General features: G+C 33.0%; 1 protein-coding gene across 2 annotated transcripts in view; it reads right to left on the reverse strand.

Moving 5' to 3' along the window:
• The window catches only part of LOC106642750 (uncharacterized), a 134,231-nt gene that overhangs the window by 33,055 nt on the left and 86,764 nt on the right, over positions 1–14,412 (reverse strand). Inside the window, exon 13 of one of the 2 annotated variants that reach the window (XR_016293310.1) lies at positions 3,461–3,835. Coding sequence is in view for 1 of the 2 variants with exons in the window: in XM_089595746.1 (XP_089451872.1) it covers positions 3,523–3,835 (313 nt within the window). In the remaining variant the exon portion in view is untranslated. Of the gene's footprint in view, positions 1–3,454; positions 3,836–14,412 lie in introns of those variants that run through there. The other variant, XM_089595746.1, reaches the window with a different exon arrangement.

The following is a 14,412-nucleotide window of genomic DNA, read 5'->3' on the forward strand; positions in this document are numbered from 1 at the left end:
TTCGAGCACCATAGTTTTCTCAGTGTATAGTAAAAAATTATGATATCGTCTTAAAGAAATGGTGGAATTTTTGTGAAGGGAAAGAAGATGAGATTTTCAATCCAAAGATCGGAAGAATTTTGTTTCCTTACACAAGACTACAACAAAGGATTTTCATTAAACTCCATACACTGCTTAAGATCTGCTATTGCGTTAATAATCAAAAATAATATTCGAAAAAATCCTCTTATTAAGCGATTCTTTAAAGGGACATCGAAGCTCAGGCCATCAAGAACCAAGTACGATTATATGGGGGGGCCCCAAGATTGTATTAGTTTTTTTTGTATCCCAACCGAGTAACACTAAGCTAAGTTTTTCGAATCTATCCAAAAAACTAATAACCTTTTTAGCACTTGTTACCGGTCATTGAATGCAAACTTTCTCGCTCATTGATATTGATAAGATAAAAACTTCTGATTCAAAAATAGAAATAAGAATTCCCGATACCATAAAAACGTTAAAGAAAAACGCTTTTTAACCACTGTGTATTGTTGCAGCCCAATAATGGCAGTTTTAGCTCAGTCTCTAAGTAGCTGGATCAAAAAGACATTAAATGATTGTAAAATCGACACTTTAGTTTTTTCGGCGTACAGCACGCACCACGTATCGATATTGGCAGCTAAAAGATTAGGTGTAGATCTAGATTTAACTAGAAGGACCGCGGGATGGTCTAAAAGTACCGAAACTTTTGTAAAGTTTTAAAACAGAGAAATTGCGTCAAACAAAAACAATTTCGCCTTAGCGATCTTAAATCAATAAGTAGTGTTCTTATATTATAATCCCTGAATAAAGATTGTTTTTTCTTAAGGAAGGTTCATCACAGTTAGCGGGGCAAAACTCGAGAGCGGTGAGGGGGGAGCGAGCATGCGGCAACGCCAGCAATTGTTTGGCACGCATTTGTATACCTATACATAGGCGTCTGATACTTTTTTTTTATTTTATTGCAAAAATAACTTGTCGATCCCACTGAAAATTATGTTTAATATCAAATTTATGGTATTGTGTCATGCGAAAAAAAAAAATTGGACAAATTTATCAGACCGTTTTCTTATAAATTCCATTTTTATGTGACTCTTCCATAAGGTTACGTGTTAAATTTAAGTATTATCAACATTTAATATCTAAAGAACGGTGTTGTGAAATGGTCTCAAATTCTTCATCTGATTTTCTAACATCATTACGAGCATCCTATAAAAATTTCAGGAAGATCCTTCAGAAAACGCTATGTGTGATGAACGTCCTTAACTGCTATTTATTTAATATGCCGTAGTTTATCTTTAAAAGTCTACATCTTGATCTCGAAAGAGGAGGCGCGAAATACAATTGAATAAACTTATGAAGTTCGATTACAATCGTGTTAGCGCCTCCTCCGAAGAGATCAAAACGCAACCCAAATATACCTTGCTTTATCAGCTAAGCAATGTATTGATAACTCTTACGACGGCAACACTTTGAAAAATGAGCAACGGCGGAAGCGAACCACCCAACAACGCCAGTGACTGGAAGTTTTTTGTTTTAAAAATTTGTGGCAACACTGACGCAGGAAAGGGAGACTACATCTCGATCTCTTCGGAGGATGCACTTATACAATTGTAATCGAACTTCACAAGTTCGTTCAATCGTTCAATCGTTCAATAAGTGTAGTAATCGAGAAGCGCGTCAGGTCAATTATATATGTACATGCTAAAGGCAATTTGAACATCTATGTTAAATATATTACTAACTTACATTAAGTAGAAAAATTTTTTTTTGAAAAAGCTCGTTCTTGCTCAGAGTTGGAAATACGCTCACTTGTTCTAAAACCCGAAAAGGCTCTTTCTTGCCATTGAGTTTGAAAAGGCTCTCTTTTAACATTGCCTTGGAAAATAGTCTTTATTGCACTGACTTGACAGTATTTGTAAGTACTTAAGAACTAAGCTGATTAACAATATGAACATGGTTAGGAAGCACAAAAAACGAAATATTCATGCGCCTGCATATTTTAATAAATAAATAGTAGATTACGACACCAGACCGGAAAGTTGGAGTTTATGGCTACAAGGTTATGACGGTCGAGGCGAAGCCGAAGCCGTCATAAGTCGCATGCCATCGACTCAAACTGTCCGGCCGAGTATCGTATAGTACTTCTCTCCTTCCCCTAGTCGAAAGTACGTTTTGATTTAATAATACCTGTACATACAGTATACGCTGATATGTGTAGGTATTAAGGATGTATGCGCAATCAGTGTTAGATTACGAGCTGACAGCTCGTTGCTCGATTATGCTTCCTGCTGTGCTGCCGTGCATGTGTGCGTTGACGCCTGCCGACCCTGCGACGGCCGAGCCAAAGGCGAGGCCTTGCAAATCGGGGGCGGGCGTCAAAAAGCACATGCACAAGTTAACAAAATGAAAAATGAAGTCATAGGAATATATACAAAATCACAAAGAAAATAAAATAGAACCATCTAAATTTTTTTAAACTACAAAAACAGGTTTTAATTTATTATTATTAAACATAATTAATGATTTATTATTTATTAAGTACGGAGGATCGCCGTTGTATTTTTTTGTTACTTTTTTTGATTTTGTCACTGTACGATATCCTCAACTATCTCGTAATTCGTAAACACACAACTTTATAAAATACTGCTGCGACACTACACTTAGGTTAATTGGTCTCGGCTCGAAACGAAAAAAGTCGTGTCTCGACTGTAAACAAAAGATAATCTTTCTTGCTAAGCAGACCGACCAGGAGGTATACATACTTTCGGCTAGGAGAGGAAGAAAAAAATAATTGAGTACAGTAACGTAATTGTTTAATATTATGTGTGTTAATGATTTGGTTATGAAATTTGGCAATGTATAGTTGACAAATTAATAAACTAAGATAATAATTCATCTCGTATACTTCATGTTACTAACACTACACTACACTACACTACACTAAACTTTTTATAAAACTAAAAACTCTGCTTTAAAGCTTAAAATTTTACAAATAAATTTATATTCAATTTCTGGAATAAATAATTTATACTTTTCTAATAGTTATTTACTATGAAAAAATACTTATATTTTTTAAACAAGGGATTCTATCATAATTTTTTCCTGGAAACATAGAAATTTTTAAGTACTAATCCGAGGTACATTTTCAAAACTATTTTGTGAAATTATTTTAAACAGCAAGTCAGTTTTTAGATTATTTCTCAAATACTCAATACTTAACATACACATTTCACATAATGATCGTTCAATAGAGTTATTTAAAGAAAAAAAAATTTAAAGAAAGAAAAATTTATTAAGAGATACATCTCTTTTCATTATTTTTTTAAGTAGTAAGAACCATGGAAGAAAGTAGTACAGTCTAAAAAATTAATAAATTCATTCTTGGATGATTCAAGTACAAACTCTATGGAACTGAAGAACGTATTGCTATTGCTTATACCTTGCTGTCTGCAGTGCGGTCTCACTGAAGCTCGTCGTAACTTGTTTTGCAACAAAACAAGATTACTTTTTGCTTGTAGCTGGAGTGATGGAGCTCTGCTGTGTTTGGCCACTCGTCTGACCAGCCGTGGTGTGTTGAGCTTGCTGTGCCGGCTGGCCGGACCAATACTGCTGATTATAATACTGCGAGCCCCATGTCCAACTGCCATTATCATAATTCTGGTTTGTCTGCTGACCGTAAGGTACTGGCTGCTGGCCATAACCCTTCCACGCTCCCCCAGCTCCACCCCAGGCTTGCTGCTGGCTCCAGTTGTTACTCCAGTCTTGCGCTTGGCTTTGCCAGTTTCCATGATTTCCCCAATTTTGTCCTTGATAACTGTTACAGAAATTTATGATAAAAGTAAGTTACTCTAGTAACACTCTTTTTGTCTCTCACTTACACAGCGCGCGCTATTGCAATCAGCTAGAAGCGGCGCGAGGAGGGTAGACATATACATTGAGGCTTCTATCGGTGGCTTACCCCTCATTGCGCCGACGTTAGCTGATTGCTAAAGTAAACTGATTTGACATAGCTAGACACATCAGGTACTATGAAGTAAGATTTTCTAATGGTACATATTTAGATAGGTAGTTTTTTAATTCATTAAAATGTTGTTCGATCATACATTTTTTTTTTCACTTTGTAGTAAATATATTTTTATCTTGCTAAAACAACTATGTATCGTACTTGAATTGTATATCGTAGCGTTACGGCCGTCATTTATATTTTACATTTTACTTTTTGAGAAAATATATTAAATTCGAAATTATTTTCTTTTCTGAAATAGGATTGTTTACGCTACGTGTAAAAAAGTTGGGAGTAGAAAATTAGGTAGGTGGTACATAAAATTTTAACGATAAAAAGAGCGTTTGAAAAGGGCCACATATTTTTAAACAACTTAGTGGGCATTTTGAGAACCACAAAACTCATACTTCAACTATTAATATTAGTTAGAACGCAAGTTATAGATTTGTGATAAACAGGCCCAAAAACACGGTATACGAAATTTTTGAAAAAAGGGCTCGAGATATTCGGGCTCATGAAATTCATTTTCATCACTTCGAGTATGCGCATCTTTTCCACGAATAAGAATAAGTACGGTTCATAGTTTTTTGTCTGGACGCAAAAAACCGATTTTAGTGATTTATTTCTAATGTTTTGGCCCTTAGCTGACATTTTAACGTGTCTTTTTTTTTAAACTTCACGTGTTATGTAGTGCAAAACCTTGACAAAAAAAGGAGTCTGGAAGTAATGTAGGAGTTTATAACCCCTCTGCAATGTTCCATTTGATCTGAAATGGATTAAAGTCAGATTCACTCCTTCGATATTGCTCTATTTGCTATGTGCAAGTGTATTAGTGCTATCAGATGATATAATAGCATGGACTTTCTTTTAGCAGAAAACAATGAGCTTCAGTGGTGAGTATGGTAACAGGTTATGTTCAGGGCAAAAGTGAAGGGCCTCGCTTCGATCGGGTCGTAAATGTTAGCGGATGTTAAAAGGCCCGAAAAAGCAAAAAATTAGGTCAACTTAATTTTATTAAAAATCCTTTAAGGGTTAATAATTCCAGAGAATTAGATCCTCAGTGTCAATGGCTAGACAACATAAGAAAGCGGGCCAACAATCATCGTCACCCAGTGACCGCAACTATATAAAGGTGAGTACTAAGGATTCTACAGGGAATAAAGCTACAAGACGAAAAACAATGCATAGTCAATCATCTAATGAATCGCGTACTGAATGTATTCGTTGTCAACATATTCATGTAGATAATAAGTGATTAAATCATATTAGTGACGTCTGTGGTAACTTTCATTTGCTGGATTCCAAGAGGAAATAGAGAGATTGTTGACTCCAATTCTATGACGAGATTCCGCTGGTCTGATTCGAGCGCCCGATTGCCCAACCGGAGTGGGCCTACGAGATGAAAAGTGGAAATGTCGACTACAGCTGTAAAGCTGAGCACATAGTAAAAGTAATCGATGACTGCATCAAGTATTTATCCCTACTCTTTAACTAGGGATAAATGACCTAATTACTGCGCAGGCACTAATGACTATGCACTCAATATAAAATAAGAGAACCAGACTGGAAATTTTATGTGCTTAAACATTGTAACTTGTTCGGATATTAATAACACTATATCTAGAATTATACTTATCATGAAATAAATAATTGTTTAGTTAAATAACTTTTAACTAACCTAACCTACAAAACTTCGTAGCAGTTTGCAGAAATTTGTGCGCATTAATTGGGTTTGAGCTTCAATATAAAAACTTTATAAGAGATAACCGCATTGGTTGAGGGTGCAATAACTGGTGCTGATTTTGTAACCGTGAGCAGTAATAAAAGCAAGTGATATTAACACTAGAACAATTATTTAAAAAAAAACTAAATAAATAAGTAACATAACACAAAAAACGTTTGTCATCATAAGTATTTTAATTAACATCCGACAGTAATTTATTACGTTCTTAGTTCTTGTTTACAAAGCCCTTCGGTTATTTCGTTACACTAAACAAACAAAACCACGAAATTATGAACTCCAATTTATAGGGAAAAAGCCGAAAGCACAAGGAAACTTTCTTTTATTAGAATAATATTGAATATGATTATTATCAGTTAAGTACAAAATGCATTCAATTAACTCAATACACTATCAATTATATACTATTCGATTTTTCAACCACTTTGAGTTGTTAGAGATAATGGTAACGATAACTACTATAAACGTAAGCTATAAAGTTGAAGGTGCTATATTTGAGTAATAGTTGTTTAAATAAAGCTTGTATATCAACGCTCTGCTTTGATATAATCGTAGTTATTGAGATTCTCATAGTTTTTACGCCTGCTATGATATTTAATCAATAACCTTGTGTTATTTGCGGATGACAATGCATTAAGTCCCCAAATCATCCGGAAAGTCAACGCTATTTTGGCATCTGATCGCGCTAATACACTTGCATATAGCAAATACAAAAATTAATGCAGCTTCTTTAGTCTTCATATGTATACTTCAGATAACAGATTCTTACAGCGACTAACTAAAGCTTCTTTATTCGACACATAATAGTTTTAACCTCTTTTATCTCGACGTATGGATTTGAAAAAAACTAGTATACCATGTCGCGGGACATGCGATTGGAACGAAGTTCTTTTCATATTTAAGGTTAACATAATTAATCATTGACGTGACCAGCTCTCTTTCTCTACCCACTTCTTCTTTAAATATTGTAACGTCAACCAAGACCTATTTTTTCGTGTGCCTCGATGATTTGAGTTCCCTTAGGAAACCAGTAAAAAGTGTTTTTTGTGGCCTATCTTGCTTTACCTCCGAGATTTTCATTATTTTTTGGAGATTATGTTATCGTAAAATAATTTTGGAATATAATTCAATTGTTTATAATAATTTTCTAATCATGCTATAATTATTTAACAATTTTTAACATTGATAGTACAAAAATAATGCATCGAATAAGTTATATTAAGGTTATGTTGTAACGTCAACCAAGACCTCTTTTTTTGTGCACCTTGATGGTTTCATTGACTATTTAAAAACCCATAAAAATTGTTATTTTCGACGCTTTTCTTTCAAAATATCACGTTTTTTCATTTATTGAGGTTGGTAGGTTGATTCTAATTAATTTTGATAATTTCCTAATTATGCTAATTGTTTTTCTCCAATGGTTTAGAAAACATATATTATTAAATACATTGTATTAAATTTACGGTGTCACGTACGAGTAATTTATGTATATATATGTGTACACTGCACTGTATACATAGGCCGGGCGGCGCCGAAACAGACTGCGTCGTGTTGACGTGTTGTTGACGTCGTGGCGTATCTATTGGGAATGTGCCTGTACCACGTGACACGGCAATGCATATCTGATTACTAGCGAAAAATTAGTACAGGCCTTATGGGAAAAAGTAAGTTTTAATTTTTTTTCGTAGCAGAAAGGTATCATGTACAAAAAGTTATTGGAGTAAATATTTTTAACATTATGAGAGTGAGTTTATTTTTTTATGTGATAAAATTGTTTATTGCTGCCGAAAACAGCGTTTTTAAGGTACGGAGTACAGTTTAACCTAACATCGAGCCAGCTGTTTGCTTACGGTTACCCTTGAGCAGGCGCAACAGTGGCGGCAGCAAGAATAAGTAGCTGAATGTAGGGTTGACTGTACTCAGTGCTTTCAAAACGCTGTTTTTGTCCTTAATAAAGGGTTGCATCACATAAAAAAATTACAACCTGACCCTCATAATGTTAATTAAAAAATATGTACTCTACTAATTTTTTGTGTTCAAGAGCTTCGATGGCTCAGTGGTTAGCATGTTAGCCTTAGTAGGATAGATGACCAGGTCGTCTCGAGTCCTCTCGAAAGACTCCAACACCATGCGGTTAGGGTAAAAAGTTGAAAGCAAAAACTGAAGAAAGTCTTAAAAATAAAAATATCAATACCAATACCAACTTTTTGTGTTCAACACTTCTTTCACCACGAAAAAAAAAAAAACTTAATTCCTCCCATAAGGCCTGTATATGTCAAGTGCTACAGGCACATATCCAATACATGTATACACATACGTAGTCAATAGGGTCGAAATTAAAAGGTCGGTTAAAGATAGAGCTAACTTAGAAAATAAGTAAAAAAAACGTTAACTTAAACATAGGTTTAAAAAGTAGCCACTTTAGATTTGGGTGGAAGAAGCAGCCAACTCGTGAGTAATTTTTTTTCATCAAGTTTTGTAGTGGCAGCACTGATATTTACAATGTAAGTATACCTATCTAAAGAAACAGATTTTTTAACCACCAAATATTTCAGAAAAATAATTTGTTATTGTAATAGAGCGTACTATACTGATTTACTTGAGGAGCTTTGATGGCTCAGTGATTAGCGTGCCTAGATGGAGATACTCGTGGATGAGTATCCAGGATGCTGAAAAAAATCACTTATTCAATTTTTAAAACAAGTAGGGGTACATGAAAGTATTATTGCGGTTCCTCCAATTATTGTAGTACTCTTGAATAGTGCACATATTTTAATTGAACTGATAAGTTGTGGTGAGTAAACACTTGAAATAATTAAATCAAGTTATAAAGTACCTAATTCATTGAGCTTAAGCTCCAAAATGGCCTTCAAAACTTTACATTTGCATAACAAAAAATTACGTCCGCAATAACTGGTGCACACATAACCTCTTTCACTATGATGGTATTCTTGTGGATACCCCGTTGATTTAGCACTGAAATTGACCACATTAATACGTGAAAAATAATACATACATACAGGCTCGCAATAATACCAGCATTGACAACTGAACTTTAAAACCTTTTTTAAATCAATATTGATGAATTTATACATTTACGAAATCGGAATTCAGTAGTTTTCAAGTCCAACTTAAACAAAAAAAAAAGAAAGAAAAAAATTATAACGATTTGACGAACTGAATTTTTTAGACAAACGTTTAAAGCTAACCACCGGAAAAAAGCCGCAATAATACCCCGGTTTACCCCTATTCGATTTATCTGGTGATGTTTTGACTTCTAGCGGCTTACTTTTCGGTGGAAAGCCCACCTCTGGCCAACTTACCGGTTAAAGTCATTATTAATTTTAAAAAGGTCGGTACAGCAAGTTAGATAATTTATTGGAAAATAACTGTAACATTCAACTTCATAATAGCTGGGGTATGCTTGAGATAAAAGAAGGTTAGTTACGAAAAAAAGAAAACAAAAAGGTAGAGATAAGGGACATAGGATACATAAAAACCCTGCAATTGGTGTACTTGAAATCTCAATACTAATACTAATAGTTATTCAATTGTGTACTCTACTAGTCTGCTGCGATCATAGGAGGAAGAGAAAATTTTAGGTATGTACATAAGTATACATGTAACCGTAATATACAATAAAAAAACTTGTATACTTATTAGAGCCATATTATATTTTTAATTTAACTACAAGTCATATACCAATTAAACATCGAGCAAGAGGTAAAAAAACAAAATAGCTTAAAAATTAGGAATGAGAGCTATCTAATCCTACGAGTGAATGTACGACTCCTCGCTAGCTTAAGTGGTAAAGCAACTGTCTAGTAAACAGGAGGTTATGTGTTCAATTCGCACTTGGAAAGGATATTTTTTTCATTCTTAAGGTAAATGTACGTATCAAGGAATGTTGTCCCTATGGCGGAACGATTTTTTATTTTTTGTACCAAAATTTTTATTGCTTATTTATAAGATTGCAAAAATTGAAATAAATAGCATAAAATATCTTTAAAACTTTTTTAAAAATTTTATCTGAATAGACCAATATCAGAAGTAAAAAAATAATTTAAGATCGTACACTTTCTGCATCTAAAATTTATGAGAATAAATGACACTTCCTTTTGATGTTCATTGTCGGTCAAAATGTACATTAAAAAGAAACAGCCAAAATAACGAGTTTCTCATTACCTGCGTAAACAAGACATCTTGTCCCCATCGTGAAGCACACTTAACTGGTCGTTATTGTAATGTATTGAACAATTTTGCAGAGTTTTAAGTACTATTTGTTTGTTTAATAAGATCAGATTTGACATTGTTCATCTTAAATTGATTGATAATTAATGTTAAATCACAATAATTTGAAAACATAAAACTTAACCTTAAAACTCTATTCAACATTAAGTATCACTTATTTATTTTAGATTCAAGTATACAAAAATGACAAAAATGGGTGCCAAAAAAACAAAAATAAAAAACAAGCAGAGCCTTTAAATTTGAACTCTCCTGAGATACAGTTGCATATAATATTGCACCTTAACTTGGTATACCCCTACAAATTATTTTGAATAATCGCATAAGGATTTCAAAAAATATCTTTCTCTGTGTTTCTCTTACTTTGTTTCAAACACTTCAAATCAATCCAACATACACGAAAGCAATACATCTTTTGAAATGTTTAACAACATTTTTACACTGCCTGAAAAGTGTTTGCCAAAAAAAAAAGGAAAAAATTGAAGGAAAAGGAAAACTTGTCACTGCATGCAAATCTCTGTGGTATAACATCCATAAACAAAAGGAAGATAAGGAAGCTGGAAAAAAAAGATGTAAGAAAAGAAGAAAGATTTAGTTGCTCAAAAAAAAAAAAAAAAAAAAAAACAGTCAGATATAGAAATCAAGGAGATCGAAATCAAAATATTACAAGAAACAGGTAATGGAGGAAAAAATTGCAAGAAGAAAAAAAGTCTTAGAATAATAAAAAGAAAAAGTTAGACTTGCAAATTAAAGCTATTTTATTAAACATCGAACAAGAAAAACCGTAGATAGTAAATTATAATTTATTTGAATCTAAGATTTTATATTAAAATGTACGCAAACTGAAAATGTTTTATATTTACTAAAAACTATAATAAAAATTTTTTTACTAATGTACAAGGGTAATAAGAATAAACAATAATTTAAAGTAATAAAAATAAATAAATACGAAATTTATAAGATAAAAAGTAAATCACACATTACATTTTACCTTGGCTTACCCCCTCTTATTTATTATTACCTTTAAATTACACATAAATAATTTGAAAGTTCTATGTATATTGATTTCAAGTCATGTTACGCGATAGGAACAGTAACTGCGGAACAGTGCTGCCTAACTACTGCAGACGTTCCGCTTAATGTACATTTTGATCACCTAATTTATAATATTCATTTTTTAATTCTGCTTAAATTTTGATATTAAACAGCAACCTACGTTCAAAAACAGAAAACCCACCATTATTGATCAAAATTTTATGATTAAACGTTAAAAAAATTTTTTTATCTGTGATAAAAGTAAATCAAGGCCCACCGCGCGAGCGCTAAAAGTCACTGTTTTCAGCTCTTTTCTCGGCCTTATTTCTATCCTAAAAAAATGTTGCAAATGGCATTATCGATGTATTTTTCAGTCAGCTTTCCGATGGTGTGGTTAGTTTTTCGAAAAAATTTCATTTTTACTGAAAAAAAAAAACATAAAATATGCTATGTCTCAAAAAAGGCATTTTTAATATTTTTTTTGATAGGCTAGATAGAAACCTGAGTTTTTTTTTTACATTGAAAACATCTTTTTGCACAGTGTGCTCTCACTGAAAAATTGGAGTAAAACAATACCAAAGAGTAGACGTTAGGCCGTCTAAACGTGCGCCAAAGGCCGGCGCCACGGCGCGCTCCGTTTACGTTAACTAATATTATGAGTTTTGTAACATTTACTCATTTATTTAACAATGAAGCATGCTTATACGTTATTACTGAATGTAGTCTTGTATATTTAACATAGAATCGTTGATTTTTTATGTGATTTTCAGGTAGAATAAAAAAAACCGTCTAGCTTCTATTTTTACAGTTGTAATGTATTACAAAGAAAAAAAATGAGATTAATCACATAAGTATTGCTATTATTTCCGATAATGTACATCATGATACAATTGCTGTATATGAGTATCAAAAAGTTATGATAAATTATTTGAAATCCAAGTTTGTAGTAAAGAAAATTTTTTACATAACTGATGGGGCTAGTCAACATTTAAAAATACGAGCAATTTTAGAAACATACTTTTCCACAAAAAGATTTTAAAACTGATTGTGAATGGCATTTTTTTGCTACTGCTCATGGAAAAGGAGCGTGTGACGGTACTGGAGCCAATTTGAAGAAAGGTGCAAGACGTGCAAGTCTTCAAGTTTCCTTTCATAATCGAATTTCAACAGCAGAAAACTTGTACGACTAGGCCAAGAATTATTGCAAGATAAGAAAAGTTCTTTATTTAAGTAAAGAGTCGTATGAAAAATGTAAAATTAATCTCAAATCTCGATTTAATTAAGCAAAATTAATACCAGGTACTTTGCAATTCCATGCTGTCATTCCAATAGATGATAAAACATTGAAATTAAAAAAAACATCCATGAGCTTTGAGTATCGACTTTTTCCAAAACAAAATAATAAAACCAAAAAGACTACATCTCAAACTTCATCTTAAACTAAAAAATTATAGAAAATATTTGTTTAGAAAGTATTTCTAAATTAATAGTATTCATAGTTGACTTGAGCGCGGCGCCGCGCCGCGCCAGGCCTCGGCTTTCAGACGGCCGAACGTCTACTTTTTGGTATTGTTTTACTCGAATTTTTCAGTGAGAGCACACTGTGCAAAAAGACGTTTTCAATGTAAAAAAAAAACTCAGCTTTCTATCTAGCCTATCAAAAAAATATTAAAAATTTGTATTTAGAGATGTAGCATGTTTTGTGTTTTTTTTCAGTGAAAATGAAATTTTTTCGGAAAACTAACCATACCATCGGAAAGCTGACTGAAAAAAACATCGAAAATGCTATTTGCAACATTTTTTCAGGATAGGAATAAGGCCGAAAAAATAGCTGAAAACAGTGACTTTTAGCGCTCGCGCGGCGGGCCTGGGACGTTTCGCGTGAAATGCCTTATGTATGGATGGTTTTAAGAGTACTTATATAAAAGTGCTGCTGTCTACATACATGCACCACTTGATACGATGACAAATGTGTCAATACTGTTTGTATACCTATTAAAGCCATATTAAACATATAACTTATCTACAAGCGTTACCTAATAATAATAAAGAACTTTATCTATATGCTCAGTTTTCTTGGGAATACGGATGCTCAAGTAAGTATAGTAAGTACAATGAATAATCAGGACGTACTTTATTTCAAGTGTAATTCGAAAAATTTAGAACTAATTTTTTTCATTTATGTACATTTACTAGACATTTTTTTTCTTCTTCTTATAATCCCAGCAGACTAGTAATCTTGTGATATTATGTCATTACGTACATTTTTACCGCAGCGGTACATGAATTTTTACCGGAGTTTACGGTCATTTTTATGGTATCTGGAAAATTTATCCGAAACTCACTATAATTTTTACTGTACGGTAACGGTCAAAATTTTCCCTGAAAGAGTTGATAGCTATAGGCTGTAGGGTCACGTGGGCCAGAGGGGAAGGCTGAATAGCTGTCTTTAAGTAGGAACGTTAGTGTTCTTTATGAGCAATCTTAAGTGAAAAAAGCCTGCATCATGCTTTCAACGATACTTTTGAATAATAATCCTATTAATGCAAATATCCGGACAGGATGTACACACGGCTATGTCTATGGGTACTGTGTTAGTGAACAAGAAGTATTTCTTGGTAATCTTTTGCGGTAGGGACCAGAGACCCAGAGTTTTCATTCACAGTAGTGAAGTATCAGTAGCTATTGATCCGGATTGATCTTCGCAGATACGTATGATGTAATCTTCGAAGAGTCTACAGTAATAAATTCCTAAGAACAATGTATGTACTACTTCTGTGCAATAAAACGTATTATTAATATAAAAGGTAGTGAAAGAAAAAATTGATTTTAACTTAAAGTGCAGTGTGATGTAAAATGTGCGATCCAAGTAAAGAATTAAAATTTTGGTGTTATTGACGTAATTAAACAAAATAGGTATTTTTATTTTTCTTTCATAACATGAGTGAGGTAAGAGTTGTATGAATGTAAATAAATACATGTGGATGGATGTAATTTACAAAAATAAATTGTTTTCTGCAAAGTGAAAGGGTATGCCTGCAAGCATTATTTTAACCTAGTAATGATAAAAGCATGCATGTGTAAAAGGAAATTTACATTATCTAATAAAGTATCCTTTATTATAACAGAATCAACTTCGCTGGCCACAAACGCATTGGCACAATGTAAATAGTTTTTGAATAAAAAAATAGACCACAGTCATGGGTATTCGAGTAAAATTATTCGTAATTTACTCACTCGCTTGATATTTCAAGACGAAAATGACACGGCATATAACACTATTGTTGAATCAGATACATTGAATAAACTATGGTTTGTATTTTCTAAAAATAATTATAAAATTCTTGTTTATGGAATATTTTTA

This window comes from Copidosoma floridanum, unplaced genomic scaffold (genome assembly GCF_036245765.1).
Source record: "Copidosoma floridanum isolate Cflo_tuat_1 unplaced genomic scaffold, Cflo_Japanese_pri ptg000004l, whole genome shotgun sequence".
In the NCBI taxonomy this organism is placed as follows: domain Eukaryota; kingdom Metazoa; phylum Arthropoda; class Insecta; order Hymenoptera; family Encyrtidae; genus Copidosoma; species Copidosoma floridanum.